The 21,950-nt window shown below is 46.1% G+C and overlaps 1 protein-coding gene across 3 annotated transcripts in view; it reads left to right on the top strand.

Moving 5' to 3' along the window:
• Nucleotides 1-21,950, top strand: part of ARIH1 (ariadne RBR E3 ubiquitin protein ligase 1) — a 114,770-nt gene that overhangs the window by 80,244 nt on the left and 12,576 nt on the right. For all 3 annotated transcript variants that reach the window (XM_038418656.2, XM_038418654.2, XM_038418655.2), the window contains 5 exons: nucleotides 311-417; nucleotides 2,067-2,109; nucleotides 3,889-3,960; nucleotides 15,687-15,817; nucleotides 15,924-15,981. In XM_038418656.2, coding sequence (XP_038274584.1) covers nucleotides 311-417; nucleotides 2,067-2,109; nucleotides 3,889-3,960; nucleotides 15,687-15,817; nucleotides 15,924-15,981 — 411 coding nt within the window. The remainder of the gene's footprint in view (nucleotides 1-310; nucleotides 418-2,066; nucleotides 2,110-3,888; nucleotides 3,961-15,686; nucleotides 15,818-15,923; nucleotides 15,982-21,950) is intronic.

Here is a 21,950-nt window from a genome sequence, read left to right as displayed (position 1 = left end):
ACGCCAGGCCACTGTGGATAGGAGTTTAAGACAGGAAGGGTATGTCTACACTGCAGTTAGACACCTGTGGCTGGCCCAAGCCTGGAAGTCTACACCGCAGTTAAACAGCCCTGCAGCTCAAGCCCCCTGAGCTCAAGTCAGCTGGGATGGGCCAGCTGTGGCTTTTTAATTGCAACATAAACATACCCGAAGACACTTAAGGTTAAAGGATATAGGGACAACGGGATACAGGGGGGAAGGATGATTTGTTAGGGCAAGTGTCTTTTTCCTGGTAGTTCTTCGTGCCATGTTTTCTCATTTTATTTTCTAGTGTAATCGACTGTTAAAATGGTGTCCTGCCCCAGATTGCCACCATGTTGTTAAAGTTCAGTATCCTGATGCTAAACCTGTTCGCTGCAAATGTGGACGTCAGTTTTGGTAAGAACACTCTTGTGAATTAATTCAGAGCTTCAAGGACCATTCAAAAGTTAAGAGTTAAGTACTGTATAAATATCTTTTTGAGAAGTTGTTTGTGCCAGAGGAGCCAATATGAGGGGGGAGAGCTTAGTAACCATTTGGAAGAAGGGGAGAGGTTTTAAAAGCAAGGATTAGTTCTATGGTTCCTCTTTCTTTTGCTTAATTTGAAAATGTTCTTGTCCATCTTCCTAACTGGAAAATAAAAATGTCTTCCAAGTGAAAATGTCTAGCAGCAGACAGGGAGAAATCTCTCTTGTAGAGAAATTTCTGGGGCAATTCCAAATCTCTTGGATTCTCTCCCTCAATTGATTCATTTAACGAAGGAACGGGAGTCATGTTGAGCAAACTGAAGCTGCTTAAGTTGGTTCCCTCATTAACCAAATTATTCTGTGAGCACTTGGTGATGGGCATGTATGAAATTAAAAGCTAAAGCTGGGAAATGTGTTGATTGGAATTTCATTTTAGAAATGGCAAAATTAACAAGTTAACAATGTGGGGTCATCTTGATTCTCAGTCCTAGGTTTTACCCACAAGTCAGTCCCGTACTCGCTCATTGGCCTTTGAAAATTCAATTATCCTCTCTCTATCTTGGTATCCCATCTAAAATGAAGGTAGTTCATGTTCACAGGCGGGTTAAGGCTGATTTAATCAGTTTGCCAAGTTGGAGAGCGCCTCATATGCGAAGCACCTATAGCAAAGGATTATTATTTATATTGTGCATAAAGTGCTTTTAAAGGGCTTTCACCCTAATTTAGATCTTTTCACTTTCAATGAGAGAATCAACAGCTGTAGCCAAAAGCCAAGAAACAAGTTTTTAAATGCCCTTGAAATGTTTTGGGAAGGAACTTTGCCTGAGACCCGAGTTACATGGAAGTCTGCAAACTGTTAGGGCAGTTAACCTCATTCAAACAGATGTTGTTCAGTAGAGGAAACGCTTCTTTTTGGGGGGAAAAAATCTGAAAACAGTTAGACATGGAAACTCCCTATAAACCAAGATGTCCATTTTTATACCCCTCTAGCCATTTGAAGGGCTATGCATAGATGAAGTTTTTTTTCAGCATTATGCTTTTTATTAAGAGTCCAGATGTCTGTTTTATTTTACAAGGCAGCCTTATAAGTCTGGATGGAAAACTAATCCATTTCAGATCTAATGTTAGTAGCCAGGCCCCTTTGGGAACACTCTAAAGTGTGTCATGCACCCATCGGGGGCATGGGATTCTAGTTTAACTGAGTATCAGAGGGGTAGCCACATTAGTCTGTATCCACAAAAACAACGAGGAGTCTGGTGGCACCTTAAAGACTAACAGATTTATTTGGGCATAAGCTTTTGAGTGGACTCCATGCATCTGAAGAAGTGGGTTTTTTACCCATGAAAGCTTATGCCCAAATAAACCTGTTAGTCTTTAAGGTGCCACCGGACTCCTCGTTGTTTTAGTTTAACTGAAACACACTTACAGTAATTGTCTTCAAGATCTGGTGCCCAGACCCTTCCAGTGGAGTAATTCAAAAGACAAAAACTACTGTAAAAGTAAGTTTTTAATGGAGTTATGATTTAATTACATAGTGTGATCGCTAAACTTCTGTAAATTAATTCTCTTTTTCACGTACAGCTTTAACTGCGGTGAAAATTGGCATGATCCTGTTAAGTGCAAGGTGAGCATGTCCAACTTCCTCGCTGAACCCATTGCTTTGCAGAACTAAAGGGGTAAAGTCAAACTGCTTGCAGGACCCCCAGCAAAGTAGCGCGGTACTGTGGGTATTTACAGTGTCTAGGTATGAGCCCATAGCTACCTTACAATAACCACTCGCACCTATGAGCTTAGTTTGGGGAGGTGCAGTTTGGAGGTAATGCCCCCTTTACAAGCCTTGGGCAGGCACAGAATTTGCCCACCCATGCGTGGCCCCATTGGCCTGACTGGAGCCTAGAAGTCGAACTATACTCACACCAAGGGGCACTGTAGGCTTCTGCCTCTTCATATCAAGGAAGTGACAAGCAGCACCTGAAGTCTGCTAGCAGTCTTCAGGGTCACCACTCGGCGTTGCATTCATGAAAAGAGTGTTTTAGTGCAGCTATGTGGAAGAATCTGTTGTCGTAGCATAATGTTACATGAGAGATGGGCGACCTCCGGAATAGACGCTTCACTCTACAAGGAATATTCCTATTCTCACAACACTCCTGTGGGTGCTTTAATACCTTAGTAACCTCATAGCTTGCTTCTGGTTTTAATATTTAATCTCAGTGGTCCTGATTTCAGGTGCCCGTGCCATCTAGCACGATCTGTGGAAAAAATGGATGATTATTTTAATACAGTAGCACCCAGAGGCCCTAATTAAGATTGTGGGACCCCCTTGGGCTAGGCGCTGTGCAAACACACAGGAAGACTTGTACCATGCCCTAAAGAAAATACAATCTTAATACAAATATACAAATAAGATCTTAAATGGAAGAATGAGTGCAGTTAGCTACGATTGGAGCGGTAAAGGGAGCTGGAGGGGTTGTAGCTCAGTTTATCAGCATTTCCACGAGAAGTTCAATCAGTTCCTGATCTACAAGGTATAAGAAGTCCCATATTTTTCTTCAGTAATTTAAATCCATTGACTTAGCAGTGTTCCTCCTAGAAATGTAGGGAAGTATGTGAAAGTAAAGGGTGTGCAGACTTTCCAAATAGCCCCAATGTGCATCTCCAATGCAACACATTCAGCAGCTTTAATACAAAAAACAATTTACAGGAGGGAATAATATGTAATTTTCTCATGACATAAAGCTAGCTGGGACATCATAGGAGACTTATCATGTGGAGGTTTTGCATCTTTGAGTTTATGCAGAGAAATGTTTGAACTCTGCTAGTCAATGGAATGTAGTGCATGAAGATCCCCAGAGAACCAACATGGCAAATTGGTTGCTTTTCTTCTCTAATGATGTGTATTAACCCCTGTTGTACAGCCTGCCAGAATATCACAGCTAATGTGTAAGAGCAAAAAAATAGCATTAGTACTCTTTCCTTGCTTTTCTTAGCTGGTAGAAGAGCAAAGGAAAACTGAGACTTCAGTCTGTGTGCTCCTACTAACTGGATCATGTTGGTATTGGGGCAGAGCCTGCACAGAAGCAAGTAACATCCGGGGCTTACCTTCCAAAAACTTGCTGTTCTGGACTCGCAAGTAATGCAGTCCCTAGCCAATGGCATTCTGTGGTTCTATAATACTCTTTTCAAGGGTTTATCTAGTGATTCTGGCAAACTAATTTTCTGCTACAAAAGGAATTGTCAAGTTAAAGCTCACTCCACCCTGCTTGGCAAATGATGTCATTCAGGTGTACCTTTGCAGCTCTCCTTTTTATGTTAAGTACTTAGTGTTAGCTTAATGTAATGTCTGTGCAAGATAGATTTAAACTGTATAAAGTCTATGGATTCTGTTTTTTCACTTTCTGAACAGTGGTTAAAGAAGTGGATTAAGAAGTGTGATGATGACAGTGAAACTTCCAATTGGATTGCGGCAAACACAAAGGTGGGTTTCAGTTTCCTTCATAAACATACTAAACAGAAGCCCTGATGGAAGACAGAACAACAGCGTAATCCTTTGGCACTAGGAGTATGCTCCACCCCAGCATAGTGTTCTTGTCAACATCAAACACTAACAACACCAGTAAGATTAAAATGATCATCCAAGGTGCAAGCAAAAATGCTTCTGCTAATGGATGGGTAAGATTCTTCATATTATAGCTGAGAGAGTGGCATTTGGTTATTTGCTTTTGTACTAAAGAGTTAATTGGAAACCCAAAGCAAGCTGAAGCTATTGCTTTTAGGGCTTCTGTTGAGCACTGATTATGTCCTTCAGCAAAATTGTGGTTCGTTCTGTTGTAAGTTTGGAAGACTTTTATGCCACCCATGGCTTGGTTGGGCTGGGTTAATATACATCTGCCTTTAAATCCCCCCGTGTTTAGCTTTTCAGCAGTTGTTCATTTCTGTTGGGCAGGATTCCAGATGGAGACTGGTAGACCAGCTGTTAATATTTTATTATGCAAATATATTGGTTCCAGCCAGCCCAACTTTACATAAAACTTCAGTGGTCTGTTTTTGTGTGCTTTGTGAGGAGTCGAAACAAGGGTTGGCATGGTAGCAAGGAGGCAAAACATGTAACTATCATGTGGGGAATGTAGTTTAGGAGCAAACCTGGGCCTTTTCCTGTGAAGACAAGAGGCTATGTGCATGTGTGTGAGATTTTGCTGTGATAGGGGAAGCGGGGGTGTTAGGAAATGGCCAATCTGTTTTCTTATTAGTTTTGCAGTGTAATCTGGTAACAGCGTTGTTTGCTGCAGACAGCTGCTTCTGTCTGGGGTGTGCATTGCTTATTTTCTGTTTAAGTAGAATTGGTTACATTTAGTGGGAGCAGAGCTACCCAGTGTACTGAGATGTTCAGTTGAAGTGGTGCTTCCATTGCAAGACCCTGTTCATTTTCTGATTGGCTCAAATTCTGAAACTTAGTATGCTTGTGCTCTGCTTCTAGGCAAACTTCTGGGAATTTCTCAGTAAAATGAAATTTTTTTTTTTACTTCTGTGGAAAATAAAATGATTTCCTAATGTGTTCTGAAGCAGTGTTTCTCTGTACCCCTTTCAAGATCTGATTTCTTGTGTACCCCAAGTTTCATCTCGCTTAAAAACTACTTACTTACAAAATCAGACATGAAAATATAGAAGTATCACAGCACATGATTACTGACAAATTGCTTCCTTTCTCATTTTTACCATATAATTGTAAAGTAAATCAATTGGAATATAAATATTGTACTTACATTTCAGTGTATAGTATCTGGAGCATATAAAACAAGTCATTTCTATATAAAATTTTAATTTGTATTGACTTTTAGTGCTTTTTATGTAACCTGTTGTAAAACTAGGCAAATATCTAGATGAGTTGATCTACCCCCGGAGGACCTCTGTGTATCCCAGGGGTACATGTAACCCTGCTTGAGAACTACTGTTCTGAAACATACAACAGCAGACACCACTTTGTTCAAACTTTGCTTGCTCCTTAGAGCTCACTAAAGCCAAGCTTGAAGGAAATTGGTTCCGTAGCTTTGATGGAATCATCAAAAATATATTTTGTTTTCCTCTAGGATTTTTTTTTGCTTAACCTGAATCTGAAAGGTTAGGGGGACACAAGCATCGTAGATTTAGATGCACAATTAGGATGATCAGATAGCATGTGTGAGAAATTGGGATACTTTTTCTGGGAGGCGGGGAATATAGTTGCCTGTATAATACAAAGCCCCTAATATCAGGACTTCTGGTCAGGCGCAACAGACTTTGCTACTCAGTATTGTGTTAATCTAAAGTAGCATTGAGGATTGATAGTACCATGAAGTGCTTTTGTAAATACTTCCTGTCTCTCTCCTAATCATGAAAGATGGGGGGTGGTCTTCCTCAGCGCTCTTAAAAATGCACCAGACACCCACTTCCACTCCAGAGCAGCCTACTGTAGGACCAATATTTGGTTAATTGTTGGACCAGTAACATAAAATGTGCTGTTTTTTAATGTAGCAGCATAATATAAACAGATATGTTAATAAGTCTCAGCAAAATTATGCAAAAATTGTGCCTTAGCTGTCTTGAGTCCTTCCACACAAGTGTGAAAGGTATCCAAGTGGTAAATCTAATTTTGACTCTTCTGCATTTAAAGGAAGATGGCAGGAGGGAGAGAATACGATCTCCCTTGGAAAAAAAGGACTTTAAAATCCCCATTGTAAGCTAAAATGTTAGATACCCTCCTGGACTGGAGACCTGTCTGAATCTCTGTGGCTCATAGAACTGGAATAAGAAGCCCCTTAGAGGTGGATGTTTCCTAGCCATATGATTGCCTGGTGGATAGCCTGGCAGGGCATCATAAGGCTCTTGTCCATAACTATTCATACTGAGACTCCCATGTGCCCTTATCAGCTTTATTCTTCTAGATCACTTTCGCTTACTGATGTGAGTTTTCTTTGCTCTTTGTGGATAGGATGGTTCCATCTCTGGTTAGAAACTCTGAATTTTGGCCATTTTTATTCATGGAGAAGCTATAGGAGCATTTGGTCACCACCTGTGAGTAGCATCAGAATCTCTTCGCTGCTCAGACAGTGAAGATATTGGGGCCCTTATTGAGGATGGGATTGGAAGGATGCAGTGACACAGTCCCAGCTTCTCTTACAGGAGCAGTTAGAACCCTCTCTGGAAGTTGATAGTGTCACCAGGTACCACTCAGTTTCTCTCTAACCATCTCCCAAAAAAGGTTAGAAGGTGGTGAAGCATCTTTGTTTGTGCATAGAGTACTCAGTTTTCCTTAATCCTGGTCAATTTAGTTCTAGGCTTGAATGTGACAGATGCAGCTCTGGTTTCCTTGGCCGGTTGTGTTTCTGGTGATGGAAGAAAGCAAAGCGTCTAATTCTCCTGGGTCTATCAGCTGTCTTTTCAGCTATTGACTGTGAAGTATTACTGCTAAGTTGGAGACCCGGCATGGATACAGTTGCTGTTGAGTGGCTCAGTTTCTTCACTTTCATGTGACCTGGAGTGTTGTGTTGGATAACAGTTCAGCTGCACTGTGGGTTCTTGTGTGGGGTCCCACAGGGTTTTATCTTGTCACGCACCCTATCTATGTGAATGTGGAGATAATGAAGGACTGAGATTTCTTCTGAATGGTTTGGCTCTATTTCTATTTTGTTAGACTTAGCTAGTGCGGTTGGTTGGCTTGTCCAGCATCCTGCTAGGATCAAGGTTTTGATTAGGGTAAGTTGGCAATGATTCAACCTGGAAGAGTTGGGTTGTGCGATAGGGGAGCCAACTACAAGAAATAGCAGGGTTGATGTTTGCTTCCTTTGTTGTAGGAAATCTGTTCTCTTATTACTGTTTTGCAAACTTGGTGTCCTCCTGGATCTCCAGCTATTTCCGGGTGGCCAGGTACCAACAGTGGGTAAAGCACCTTTTAATTAACACAAAGGCAGTGATCTCTTAATCTAGTGACCTTCTCTCAGCAATCCAGGCCATTGTCATAACAGGATTACTGCATGTGGAGCAACACTTAAAGATGGTGCAGAATGCCGCAGACTGTTAGTTGAGGGGTATTTCTTGAAGAGCGAATGTCCTGGTCCACCACTAGAATGCTACCGTAATAAAAAATTAAACTAGTGTAGGTCATGGGGCACTACCTTTGTAATAGATTTCTGGTGCAACTTGGGTCATTGTCTTTAACCTAGAAAGCCTTAGTTGCATTAGGGCCTGGTGGAGATACTTCTCTCTTGGTGCGATGCCGTGGAGATCAGAGGCAGTTGAGCTAACTGCTCCCTGTGTAACTGTGAGGACAGAGAGGAGGAGACTGTTTTGGTGAGAATTTGACATTTGGGTCATATTGCAAGGTCTGCTTGCTCTTCCTGGTTTTTCCTAGAAAAAGGGGTCATGGGTGGATGATGGGAAAGGCATTTAAACGTCTGAAAGTTTTTAAACTTAACATTTTAGAGGAGGGCAGGTCCAGTGGTTATGGCACTAACCTGGTCTTGGGAGATCTGGATTCATTTCCTTCTCTGCCACAGACTTCCTGCATGACCTTGGACACTACCCTTTGACACTCAGTGTCTCAATTTCCCATCTGTAAAACAGAGATTGTATCGCTGCTTTACCCCTCTAGGGTGTTGTGAGGATGAGTACATTAAAGGCTGAGATGCTTAGATACTATCGTGATAGCAGGGTGGGGAGCAGCCAAGCACCTAGGAAATTGTTTTCCTGACACTTCTGAGGAATTGGGGAGAATAGTTACTGCTCACTCACTTGGTTATAATGCAACATGGCTAACCTGGGTCAGGGAGCTTAAGGAAGTTTGACTGGCTGCATGGTGCTCTGAAAAAGAAAAAAAAATAACATTTCTTCTTCTTCGAGTGCTGTCCCTGTGGGTGCTCCACTCGAGGTGACAGTGTGTCCCAGCACCGTTGATCAGAGATCTTTGGTAGCAGTGCCTAGTCGGGACGCACACACTCAGTTGGTTTCTCCCATCTCGTTGGAATCTTCCTGAGTGCGTGCGTCTCGCACCCTCCTCAGTTCCTTCTCAACTGTCCTCAGCTGAAGATGGGACTCGGGGCAGTACTGCTTCTCTTCCCTGGTCTTTGTAGAAAACAGTAACAAAGAACATAGAAATAGTTATTAATTACATCCCAGTTGTTTCCCTTTCTTTAGAATAGTTACATAGTTTAGTTACTTAGTTTAAAAAAACAAACAAAAAACCTTTTCACCTCAGGCTTGTTTCCCGCTGAGACACTTTCCCCTGCCATTTCCAATTCAGTATGCCCGGGGCTTCAGGATTCAAGAAGTATGTTTCCTGTCAGGACTCCATGCCAAGGTCTGATGGGCACTCAAGATGTGTGAAGTGTCTTGGCAAAACACACGTCCCTGCAAAATGCCTTCACTGCGCAAGCCTCAAGACCAGGGCTTGTTGCAACAGGGACCTGCGGCTTAAAATGGAAAAATCTCTGCAGCCGCCTTCGGAGATGGGGAAAGCTAAAACCTCTCCCTTACACTCCCTGGCCAGTTCAGAGCCAGTTGGGAGCATGGCTTCAGCCTTTCTGTAGCAGCAACAGTCTCCGAGCAGAGACTTTAACAAGGGTAAAGGGTCTCCCGCGAGATCCTTACCCTCTGTATTGACAGCGCAGAAGGCAGGAGCCTCAGGCTGTCACAACATCTCAGCCACGGCTCCCGCAGAGGCAGGAACCCGACTTCCTGTGCTGGGAAGGCTTCCGCGGCATTGAGCACTTCAGCGCTAAAAATAGCCGTGGTGCGGACTGTGCGCTCTGCTCCAGTGCAGACAAGAACGTCAGCACTGACTCCCTCCGGGCTAAAAATAGCCACGGTGCTGACTGCGCGCTCTGCCCCTGTGCTGGAAAGAACATTGGCACCAAACTTGCCACCCACCCCGGCACCAGCAGCGGACCCCCAGCAGGGCTCCTCCATAAATCCCAGGGCACCAGTGAGGCTTTCAGTTGACAATGGGCTAGAGCACAGTTCAGGCTCAGCGCAGCCCAGGGAGCAGGAGCAACCGTTTCTCACTCAAGGTGACCTCTCAGTACCACCTGAACCTAACTTCCCACTCCTGGACACGCAGGGCTCATTTTTTGAACAGTCGCTCTCCCCACCTGAGCTGGCTACCTTTACTGATAGCAAGCCTGATGTACAGCAGCAGGTGGAGTTCTCCCCACCTGCCTCTCTTCCTCCACTGGAACCTTTTCCCCTTCAGGTCACGGCTCACAACCACCAATCTGTTTCCCTGCTTCACCCCTCCGTCGACGGCACCTGAGATCTCCTACCCTATGCCTTGGCCTCAGTGGAACCCTTGGGCCACATCCTCCTACCACTCAACGTTAGACCTCTTCTAGACCACTACCTCTTTCTGTGCCTCGATCTCCAGCTCCGTCCACTTCTAGAGTGCCTGAACCCCCTCCTGAGAACATGAGCTATGGACCAAATCCTGACTCACTGACCCCTGACGCTCCATCAGCTCCAGACCGAGCCCTCTACCTACACAGAACGGGGATGACTGTAAACAATTTAAAGAACTTTTCAAGAGGGTGGCACTCAATCAAGACATCCCCTTAGAAGAGGTTCAGGAAACACAACACAGACTCCTCAGAATCCTTCAACTCTGCGCCCTCAGAGATCATGCTCCCCATAAACGAGGCACTCTTGGAGCCAGCCGACATTCTCTGGCAAACTCCAGCTTCTTTATTACCAACCTGCAAAAGGCTGAATGTAAGTACTACTAGTAAATACTAAGAGTTCCCGCTAAGGACGCTAACTTCCTATTTTCTCATCCACAACCGAACTCTCTTGTCATGGATGCAGTTGCACAACAGATAAAACAGCCACAATATCAGCCCACTCCGCAAGACAAGGACCTTAAACGCCTTGACGTCTTCGATCGTAAGGTTTACACGTCCTCCACTCTACAATTCAGAATTGCGAATTATTCTGTCCTCCTCACCAGCTTCGACTTTGATAATTACAGTAAACTTTTGAATTTGCCTCCTACATTCCAGAGGATAGGAGAACAGACTTCGAATCAATCCTGGTTGAGGTCCAGTTAATTTCCAGAACAGCCCTACAAGCAGCTCTAGACACGGCAGACACAGCAGCCTGTACTACTGCAACTGCTGTGGTTATGCACAGATCTTCATGGCACTCTGCATCTGGCATCCCTAAAGATCTGCAGACCAAAGCAGAGGACCTCCCTTTGATAAGGATAAACTTTTCTCCAAAAAAACCAGTGAACTCCTCCACACCATGAAAGACTTTTGAGCTACGCTGCGCACCCCGGGCATTCACCCATCTTTTTCCAGAAGATGACAATACCAACCCTACTAAAGACCACACACGCAACAGTATTATCGGCCTCAACCCAAATCATATGACGTAACTAGGAGTCACACTAGAATCCCTAAGCGCAGACAAAATCAAGCTCAAGCAACTACCTCCCACCCAGCAGGGAATAAACAATTTTGAAACGTTGGTCGAGGGTCTGCAGGACCTCCCCTTGAATCCACTGCCTACTTGCCTGTTTGTCCACCGCCTCCAGAGTTTCTAACATGCCTGGCAGTGGATTACAGAGGACTGCTGGGTCCTCAAAATAGTTCAGTCCGGTTACTCTATCCCCTTTATATTCTACCCTTCCCCTTTCCCTGTCTCTCTTCAGGGACCCCTCTCATGAGCACCTACTTCGCATAGAAGTGGCTCACCTTCTACAACTAGGCGCAGTGGAAACTGTACCGACACATCATCGAGGGAAAGGGTTCTACTCCATTACTTTCTGACCCAGAAAAAGACGGGGGGATGGAGGCCTATACTGGACTTGCGCCAATTGAACAAATCCATGAGGATACAAAAATTCAAGATGGTCACACTGAGCACAATAATTCCTGAACTTGATTTAGGGGACTGGTTCACAGCCCTTGACCTACAGGATGCTTATTTTCATATACCAATTCATCCAGCTCACAGACGCTTCCTACGATTCCCAATTGGTCACGACCATTTTCAATACAGAGTTCTTCCTTTCAGCCTTTCCACAGCGCCAAGAGTCTTTTCCAAGACTCTAGCCGTGGTCATGGTTCGCCTCCACGGACATGGAATCACACTTTTTCCCTACCTGGACGATTGCCTCATCAAGGACAACTCCTATGGCGAGACACCTCAAGCTACCCATTTTGCCATCTCCCTCTTTCACAGCCTAGGCCTCCAAATAAACGTCCAGAAATCCACCCTGACACCTACCCAACAGATCGAGTTCATTGGAGCTCATCTGGACTCAATCCGAAGCAGAGCCTCACTCCCAAATCGCAGATTCCTCACTATCACACAACTGATACACATGCTTTCTATCCGTCCCAGGACACAGACAAGAATCTGCCTACAGCTCCTTGGTCACATGGCAACCACCACCTTCGTGGTCCAGCACGCCAGGCTACATCTGAGATGTCTTCAGGGCTGGCTCAACTGCAACTTCAAACCCAACAGACACACCTTAGGGACGCTGCTAACTTCTCCTCCCAATGTTCTAGCTTTCCTACACTGGTGGAGAAGACCAGAAAACCTCTGCACAGGCGTTCCCTTCCAGCAACAATCCCCAACGCTCATGCTCACCACGGACGCTTCCCTAATCGGCTGGGGAGTGCATCTAGGGGGATGCAGAGCATAAGGCCGGTGGTCTGCATCAGAGACACACCTACACATAAATCTCTTAGAGCTCAGAGCAGTGCGACGAGCATGCCTTCACTTTCTTCCCGTCATAAAGAACAAATCTGTTCGGGTCTTAACTGACAACATAGCATGTATGTACTACATCAACAGACAAGGGGGAGCCCGATCACATTCCCTTTGCATGGAAGCCATCCGACTATGGAATTGGTGCACCCAACATCAAATACAAATCATTGCCTCATACCTACCCGTCTGCCACTGCTGACGCACTCGGCAGGCACTTTTCGACAGAACATGAATGTGAACTGCACTCCTCACTACTTCAACAGCTCTTCTCCCTCTGGGGCACACTGTCAATAGACCTCTTTGCCACAACCCAGAATCGAAAATGTCGCCTGTTTTTTGCTCCAGAGCAGGACTGGGGACTGCATGCCTTGGAGACGCGTTCTTCATTCCATGGAACAACTCTCTCCTGAACGCCTTCCCACCCATCCCTCTGCTACACAGGGTTCTTTGGAAGATCATAGACGATATGCTCGGGTCATAATTATTGCCCCGGCTTGGCCCAGACAATCGTGGTATCCTTACCTACTCCGCATGTTCTCCATCAACGGACTCTCCCACCATAAAACGATTTCTCGCGGGCCTACAAAATCTCTACCTGTAAATTTACCCAACAGCAGCTACATGGAATCTTAACCTCATTCTTCACGGTCTCATGAAACCTCCATTCAAGCCCTTGACTACCTCGTCTCTTCTTCATATGTCCATGAAGGTAGCTTTCTTAGTTACAATAACATCAGCAAGGAGAGTAGGTGAAATAAGTGCCCTGATGGCCTATCCTCCCTAAACAACCTTCTCCAAAGACAAAGTCACTCTGAGACCACATCCTAAATGTCTCCCTAAGGTGGTATCCACTTTCCACCTTAACTAACCAATATACTTACCTACTTTCTATCCTAATCCTCACAAGACTCCTTGAGGCAACCCTGTATACTCTCGACATCAGGTGAGCAATTGCCTTTTATTTAGACAGGACTAAGCCATTCTGTAAGTCTCCACGGACTCTGTCTCCATTACTGAAAGATCGAAAGGTGCAGCTATCTCTAAGCAACGTCTGTCCAAGTGGATCTCTAACTGCATCAGATCCTGTTATAGTACTCAAAATATTCAACCTCCCAAAGGTGTTAGAACTCACTCCACTCGAGCTATATCGACATCCATTGCCTTCCTACGTAACGTACCTGTTCCTGACATCTGTAAAGCAGCTTCATGGTCCTCTGAACACGTTTGCCAAACACTATGCTATCACGCAAGATACCATGGCAGATACCATAGCAGGCCATATACTCTCTATAGTACTCACTGCATCATTTCCAAAGTTACACCAACCATAGTGGGTATTGCTACACATTCACCTACAGTGGAGCACCCACAGGGACAGCACTCAAAAGAGAAGAGTAAGTTACTCACCTTGCAGTAACTGAAGTTCTTTGAGATGTGTACCTGTGGGTGCTCCGCTCCCTGCCCTCCTCCCCTCTACTTTGGAGTACTAGTATGATTTCTCCACGGTAGAGAAGGAACTGAGGAGGGTGCGGGATGCACGCACTCAGGAAGATTCCAACGAGATGGGAGATACCAACTGAGTGTGTGCATCCCGACCAGGCACTGCTACCAAAGATCTCTGATCAACGGAGCCGGGACGCACCATCACCTAGAGTGGAGCACCCACAGGACACACATCTTGAAGAACTTCAGTTACTGCAAGGTGAGTAATTTTCTCTTCCCTGTTCCCAAGCCAGGAGTTACATTTAGAAACATCCTATTTCTGTCTCAAGACTCCAATCCTGAAATGTAAATAAGTAAAACTGAAGTCCAGATTGTAAAAGTGGCTTTGCACAAAGTGTTTGGAATTGTGTTCTGAAATAAATGAACAGGTTGCACAGGTATGCCCCAAGAGTGCAAGAAATAGAAATCATATTCTTGGTATTTTTTTGCAGTTTGGCAAATAGTGTAGAGATTTTCCCTTAGCTGATGAAGATGACTATATCCACACACTCACGCTCTCTACTGCTACAGCCACATAGCAGTTTGCATATTGGTTTATGAGAAGCCCTGGAAATGTTTTTCTCTGGGTCTTGCTTCAACTATTTACCACACAATAGGCAAGTCAGCAAATATTGTGCGTGTGTAATGTAGCAATCATTAAATTATGCTAAGAGAAATATTATTTGATTTCCTGACAATACCATGTAAGAATGAAGGTAGCCCATGAATACAATAAAGGATGAGACACTGTCTTACTAATGACATTGATGGTTTATATGGCTGGGGCCCTGGGTTTAGGAAAATCTGTTTTGGAAAGGGTTGTCACGGTCAGTGCTGCATTCCTGGCACCTCTTTACCCTATAGCCAACTGAAAATTGTCGGCAGACTCCAGAGGGATTACCACCCAATCCCTTGCAGTAATGCAAGGCCTTGATTGGGGTGGCATGTGCGGGGAGAGGAGGGTAAAACAGGAATGTGAAAATCACCACGGGGAAAGTGTGTATGAGGTGGGAATCATTAATTCCATTCTATTTTATTGTAGGCATATTGTGTGAAGGTGAACTAATGACCTGTTTAGTGATGGGGCGGGGAGGCTGAATTTTAGAAGGAAGAACTTTTCTTTTTCTGAGGTTTTCAGATATTTTTTTAGATGAAATGTGATCACAGTTGTTGTCACTGATCCAAGACAGCCTCCAGGGCACTTTGAGCTCTGATATTGAGTGTACATGCTGGAATAGACCAAAAGAAAGCAGCATGCTGCGAAAACACTTCCGGTGTTCATTACAAGAAATGTCTGAAAAACAAATTCCACTGCCTAAATTGGGATGTTGAGACATTCTGCCCAAACAGAGGGAACATTTGAATACAATAGCTCTTTACATGTTGGGGACAACTTTAAAAAAAATAACAGTTTGGCTTCTATAAGTGGCAGCTAGATGTTAAATACTTTACAATTTTCAGCCAATCCAAAAAGTCTTGCTGATGTAAGTCTATCTTGGTCTATCTCAGCCTTGGTCTTCAAAGTTTTAAAAAAAAAAAAAAAAAGTAAACTCCCAACGTGTGGAGCACACTTAGTCTACTGTGAGCCACTTTATTAGCTGCTGGTAGTAGTAGTAGAACAGTTATTACTGATGATCATAAAATTACCTTTTTCCCCTGAAGTACCAGGGCAATATTGGCAAGTCAGCTTACAGTGACTAGTCATGTAACCGGATGAGTCATTCTTCAAGCTTTATAGTTATGCCTTTTCCAGTATTTGAAAGTCTCTTGGGGCCTGACTCAGGAGGGAAGAGGATCATATTGACTTTTTTCCTGCCCATTTCATTTCTGAGGGTGTGTAATTTTTCACAGCTTTGTTGTGAACCAAGTTGGCTGTATTAGGTTCCATATTCGTGTTGTGGTGTTCTAACAAGATCGGAAAGATTGGAGCACATGTCCTGCTTCTAACATTGATCGCAGTGTCTGTTCTGTTCACAGGAATGCCCAAAATGCCATGTGACCATCGAAAAAGATGGAGGCTGCAACCACATGGTCTGTCGGAACCAGAACTGTAAAGCAGAGTTCTGCTGGGTGTGTCTTGGCCCTTGGGAGCCACATGGATCTGCCTGGTAGGTTTAGAACCTTAATCTGGTGGAAGGATAGGGCAGCTGTATTGCCAACATTCTACATGTTTTAACTTGAATTCCATGAATTCAGTCTTTGTCTTTTTTTCAGGTACAACTGTAATCGCTACAATGAGGATGATGCAAAGGCAGCAAGAGATGCACAGGAGGTGAGTACATAACTCTTGGTGGGCATTGAAAGAACATCTAGTTTTGAGGAACATTTTCTTTTGGGCTTTGTAAACCTTTAAATACCATATATTGTTACTCTTGTTAAAATTCACAAGTAGTGAAGGTTGACAGTTAACCTCCAAAAAACATTTAAATTCGATCACAACGATGAAATCTTCCTATTGGGATAAGGTCAATGTACAATGTCTTCAGAACATTTTAAACTGTGCTATTTGTCATTCTTGTTGCCTGCTGGTTTGTTGATTGCATGGATCACATTCACTGAGATGTTCTTGAAAGGCAGGCTCATTGAATAGAAGTCCTGGGTATACTTGCAGCTGGGTTAAACATTGTAGTGTGAATATGGGTAGTACAACTAGGAGGACTCTCACAAACGGGGAGGGATTGCACCCTGTATACAGCAGATTGTAGCAATTCATTTCACCCACTTTGGCTAAGTGTTCCTATAGCTGGTAACTAGCATATTTCCTGAAACACCCCGTACTACAAATGGCTGTAACGTACTGAAGTATATAATAAGCCATCTTCTGCACATCATATTTATCCTGTGCATGTCATTGTACTATTCATCAGTGATGCATTTCTCCATACTAAATATATGCACCTCTTTCCCATACTCTAAGATCAGGTTTTTCCTTGATATAGTGTAAATATCGGTAAAGTGAAACTATTTAATTTTTCATCTCTAGCTGCTAATCTGAAAATGTAATTTAAAAAAAATATTTTTGGCTGTACAATCAATCTTGGTCATAAGTATTATTTCTTACAACCACACTGTAGTAACCTATAACCAGCACTTGACTTGGAAGGGTGTAAATCAGTGTTCTAATTAGGATATTAATTTCCTTTGTGGGTTGGACCCAGAGGTTGCAGTGAGGATCAGGCCCTTGTGTGCTGCACTGTACGCACATACTGGAATGAAATGACCCATAGTGTACCACTTCCTGTTAAATTCCTGAAAACAATTGTTGAATGTCCTTAAGGAGATGATTTTGACCATCCCAATGGTCTATTGAGCATCTAACAACTGTACAGAAGATGTGGGTTTACTTTGTGGGTCTAACAGCATGGAATGGCAGGGATTAGCAGTGATGCTGAGACAGAGATGAGATTAATCACCATTCTGGTCTGGTTGGGGTTTTGAGTGACAATCTTATTTTCCACTTAGAAGCAGTAGTGGCCACAAGGGAGCTAAAGTTGAAATGGGGGCACATATCTTCAGGTATCCAATGGGAACAGAGGGCCTCCTTTAAAAAAATAAATAATAAAAAAGTTCTTCCTTAGATTTTGTTTTTTGGGTGCCAGCATGCACGCAGTCTTGTGCTTCATCTATAGGTAACTGGCTTTGTAAGGAGATGCATGCTAACTAAGGTCTTGTGACAAAAACATGTGTGCCTACTTGTCAAATGCCATTTAAAGGGTATGTAATACCAGATGACCCATAACAATACAATACAGATCAATACAGATGAGTTGTAACAACCCCTCTGATACAGTTGGCTAACTCTTCCCATTATCAAAACTTCTCTGGCAGTTTTTTTTTGAGCTGCTCTAATGTCTGCTTGGTTTGCAGCAGGGATTTGAAATCTGCCAGGGTATGGCCCTGTGGTCAAAGGGATGCCTTTTGCTGCTCGGCAAATATCCATTAAGGGATTGGATAAAATGAGCTTTGAAGGATAGTAAATTGTTTAGGACCAACCCTGGTTGGCTAGCCTGCCTTTCTTGAGCGTCTTTAATACTGTTGGGACAAGGTGGGTGCCTGTTGAATGTTAAATGCTGAACAAAATTCCCACTCCTGGTTTCCACTCCCCACATTTTCTTGTGGTCACATATGAATACAACAAAACTCTGGCTAGGGGACACACCCCTGCTCTTTCTTCTTCTGCTGACATGGCCTCTTCCTTGTCGATCTCAATATCTTTTGCCTTAAGGCCTGAATTCGCTGACCGCCTTCCCTCTCCCATAACTAGATGGGAGTGGGAGGCCCAAAACTTCGGTTGTAACCTGGGTCCATGTGCGCGCACGCGCTCTCTCGCGCTCTCTCTCTTTCATGATTTGTTTCCCACACCTTCTGAAACTCTGAGGTGGGTCATGACCTAGAAATGGTTGAGAACCACTGATTTAAATGAAGATGCACTTGGCTGGGAGCAAGTGAGGTTCTAGAGTTATGTTCTTCTTTGAGTGATTGCTCATGTGTATTCCACAATAGGTGTGCGTGCTCACTACGTGCACTGGTGCTGGAAGTTTTTCCCCTAGCAGTACCCAAAGGGGAGTGCCCCTAGCGACCCCTGGAGTGGAGCCTCCAAGGCATGGTATAAGGGGCGCTGCGCACTCCCCCCACCTTCAGTTCCTTCTTGCCGCCAGTGAAGGTGCTTCGGAACTGCTCTGCTCCAGCTTGTCTGCAGCTTTCCTTTAGAACTCTCGTTCGTTCATTGTAGTAGTACTTGTAGTTGAAAGAGTTAGATTAGTTTAGTTTAGTGCACCCGGGTCCGGGCTTTAAGTTGCGCAACACTTGTAGGCGGCCGATGCCAGTGAGTGCTCTGCATGCAGACTGTTTGCACTGTCTGGGGGAAACCCATCTCGGCGATCGCTGCAAGATTTGCAGGTCTTTCAAGCCTTGGACCAAGAGGGAAAGGGACATTCGGGTCGGGGCTATTCTGATGGAGTCGGCGTTAACTCCAACTCCAGTGCACCGCTCCGAGTTGGCACTGGTTACGGTGTCTGTGCACGGCAACCCCTCGGTGCCATCTACCAGTCGGCACCACTCCGCATCAGTGGGGATGCCAAGAAGGCTAAGAGGAGGCCTTTTCTGCTGCGGCACCGGAGCAAGACCAGGGGAGAGGCTAGACCCATGTTGGGCAGTCCTTGGTCCCCATCGGCCTCCAAGCCTTCCACTCAGGTTGAGCGGAGTAGCCCAGCGCATTCGGAGCAGGCTTCCCCAGATGTCCAGATGGCCTCCATGCCGGAGGCCCTGCAAGCAGGCCGGGATGTTATGTCCTGCCAGTACCATGAGGACCACCAACTCTGGCTCCCCAGTCCAGAGGCAAACCACCAATGGGATCTCTACAGTCGCCCCCTGCTCGGTACTGTTCGTGGTAGAGGGAATGTTCCTGATACTGTTCACTGCTCAGCGACCGGCGTGGACTATGCACGGAGCGGTCATCGTCGACCCCTACCAGGTTGTCTGGCTGGGTTCTGACTAACGGGCTCTAGACACCGCTCTGCCTCGAGGAGTGGGCCCCGTTGAGACTGAGACAGATGGCACTGAAGGCACTCGTCTCCGAGGGGCTACCGTAGCCAGTCACTATGCAACATCGACGCCGTTCCCATTCGTCTTCTCACTCCAGGACCCCGTCATGGCACCACTCCTGCAGTTCTGGGCATCGATCACCGGCACCTCGCTGTCACGGATCCGTCCACTGGAGCCGATCGTGGAGCAGCTTCTACTACCTGCGGTACCGTTCCTCCACGTTGGGATTGCGGTCTCGTGGTCGGCACCGTTCCCAACGACGACGCTTCTCCTGGTCCAGGGACAGCGACAAGTCGTATGCCGTCCTGACCTCCCTTCATAGCCGTAAATCAATGGGAGGGGCCAGTAAGGCTGAACAGCCTGCTCCGCCAGTGCCACAGCATGTGCAGTGGCACCGGGCTCCTTGGCAGGCACCATGGTACCAATGGGTTCCGTGGCCCCGACGCAGCCCCCGGTCGGGGCTCACTCGGTGGCTGCAGCCTCGGAACGGCCGTCGACCTCTCTCTCGCAGCCTCCTAGGAAGGAGTCGGTGGGATGAGCATCTTCGTGTCCATGACCAGAGGGCTACCGAGTGGTGGGACCCCCAGTACTGGTGGATATGCAGAGTACTGTGCCCGCCTCCTCACACCCCCGCCGATTAGGCGATTATGGCTCCTCCTCCCTCTGTCCTGCAGGAGGACTCTAAAGCCCACCAGGAACTACTGAAAAGGGTGGCATCAAGCCTCAACCTTCAGGCCGAGGAGGTAGAGGAACCCTCAGACTCCCTCTTCATTGTCCTGTCGGTCTCGATGTCGGGCAGAGTGGCTCTCCCACTCCACGAAGGGGTGGCAAAAATTTCAAAAGCCTTGTGGCAAACCCTGGCTTCCTTGCCTCCCATCTCTAACAGGGCTGAACGGAAGTACTTTGTGCCCGCAAAGGGGCATGAATACCTGTACACCTACCCTGCCCCCAACTCCCTGGTGGTCAAGTCGGTCAACCACAGGGAGCGGCAGGGCCAACCAGCCCCTATTCCAAAAAATAAAGACTCAAGGAGGCTGGACTTATTTGGGGGAGAGGTTTATTTGTCCTCAAGTTTCTAGTTAAGGGTGGCGAACCATCAGGCTCTCCTGGGTCGGTATGAGTTCAATTTGTGGGGCGCTCTACCCAAATTCGAGGACTCCCTCCAGGAGCGTGACAGGAAGGAGTTCAAAGCTCTGGTGGAGGAGGGTACAGCGGCTGCCAGGGCAACCCTGCAGGCAGTGTCGGATACAGTAGATACAGCTGCATGGTCCATGGCCTCCGTGGTGTCCATGAGGAAGCTTCTCGTGGCTTCTGCTGTCTGGGCTGTCCAGTGAGGCGCAGAACTCCTTGCAGGACTTCCCGTTTGATGGCAAGGCCCTGTTTGTGGAACAGATGGACGTAAAGCTGCACGGCCTGAAAGATTCCCGCACTATGTTTAAGACACTTGGCCTCTATGTTCCAGCTCCAGCTAGACCTAAGTTTAAGCCACAGCAGACTCCCACCCAGGCCATCCACTCTAAATACTTATAAAAAGTCACAGGACTATAAGAAACGCCCACAGAGGCAGTCCCGGTCTGTCTCACAGCCTGGGTCCTCCAAGGGTAAACAGGCAGGGAAACGTCAGTTTTGACGGGACGTCCGTGGGCGACCTACCAGTTCACACCAGGGATCCATCTGTAATAAAGCTTCCCTTCTCCAATCGGTTGTGCGCTTTCCTCCCGGAGTGGTCGCGGCTGACCTTGGACCGATGGGTCCTCAACACCATCTCCTGGGGCTACACCCTCCTATTTACCTCTACCCTGCCCAACCACCCTCCACCCCTGTCCCTCCTGGGGTACCCCTCTCATGAGGCCCTGCTCGAGCAGGAGGTGGGCTTGGCTTAGGAGCGGTGGAAGTGGTGCCAGCGGAGTTCAAATGCAAGGGTACTACTCCCGCTATTTCCTTGTCCTGAAGGCCAAAGGGGGACTCAGGCCCATCCTGGACTTGTGAGGCCTGAACCAGTACATGGTAAAGCTCAAATTCCACATGGTCTCTCTGGCCTCCATCATCCCCTCTCTGGATCCCGGGGACTGGTACACTGCCCTCAATCTGCAGGACATGTACTTCCACATTCATATATTCGAGGGGCACAGGTACTTCCTCTGTTTCACGTTGGACAGGAGCACTACCAATTTACGGTCATCCCGTTTGGCTATCCACTGTTCCCAGGGTATTCACAAAGTTCACATCTATGGTGGTGGCCTACCTCAGACATCGTGGGGTCCAGATCTTCCCCTGTCTGGATGACTGGATGGTCAAGAGCAGTTCCCGGTTGCAGGTGAGGGATCACATGGCGCTCCTCCTGTCCACGTGCGCCACCCTGGGCCTGTTGGTGAACGACACCAAGTCCACGTTAGTCCTGGTACAGCCCATAGAGTTTATTGGGGCAGTCCTGGACGCGACGCTGGCCAGGGCCTCCCTCCCACTGGACAGATTCGAGACCCTGGAAGGGATCGTCAACACGGTCATAAAGTTTCCCGTGTCTCCAGCTCCTGGGTCACATGTCAGCAGGCACATATGTGGTTCGCCACGCCAGACTCAGGATGAGGCCACTCCAGCTCTAGTTGGCCTTGGTGTTCTCCCAGGCCAGAGACAGGATGGACAAGGTCCTCACTGTGCCCGGGCTGGTGATTGCCTCCCTACACAGATGATCCTTCC

Source organism: Dermochelys coriacea, chromosome 10 (genome assembly GCF_009764565.3).
Source record: "Dermochelys coriacea isolate rDerCor1 chromosome 10, rDerCor1.pri.v4, whole genome shotgun sequence".
Classification (NCBI taxonomy): Eukaryota; Metazoa; Chordata; order Testudines; family Dermochelyidae; genus Dermochelys; species Dermochelys coriacea.
Note: the sequence above shows the minus strand (reverse complement) of the source record. Positions and strands in the feature narration are given on the sequence as shown.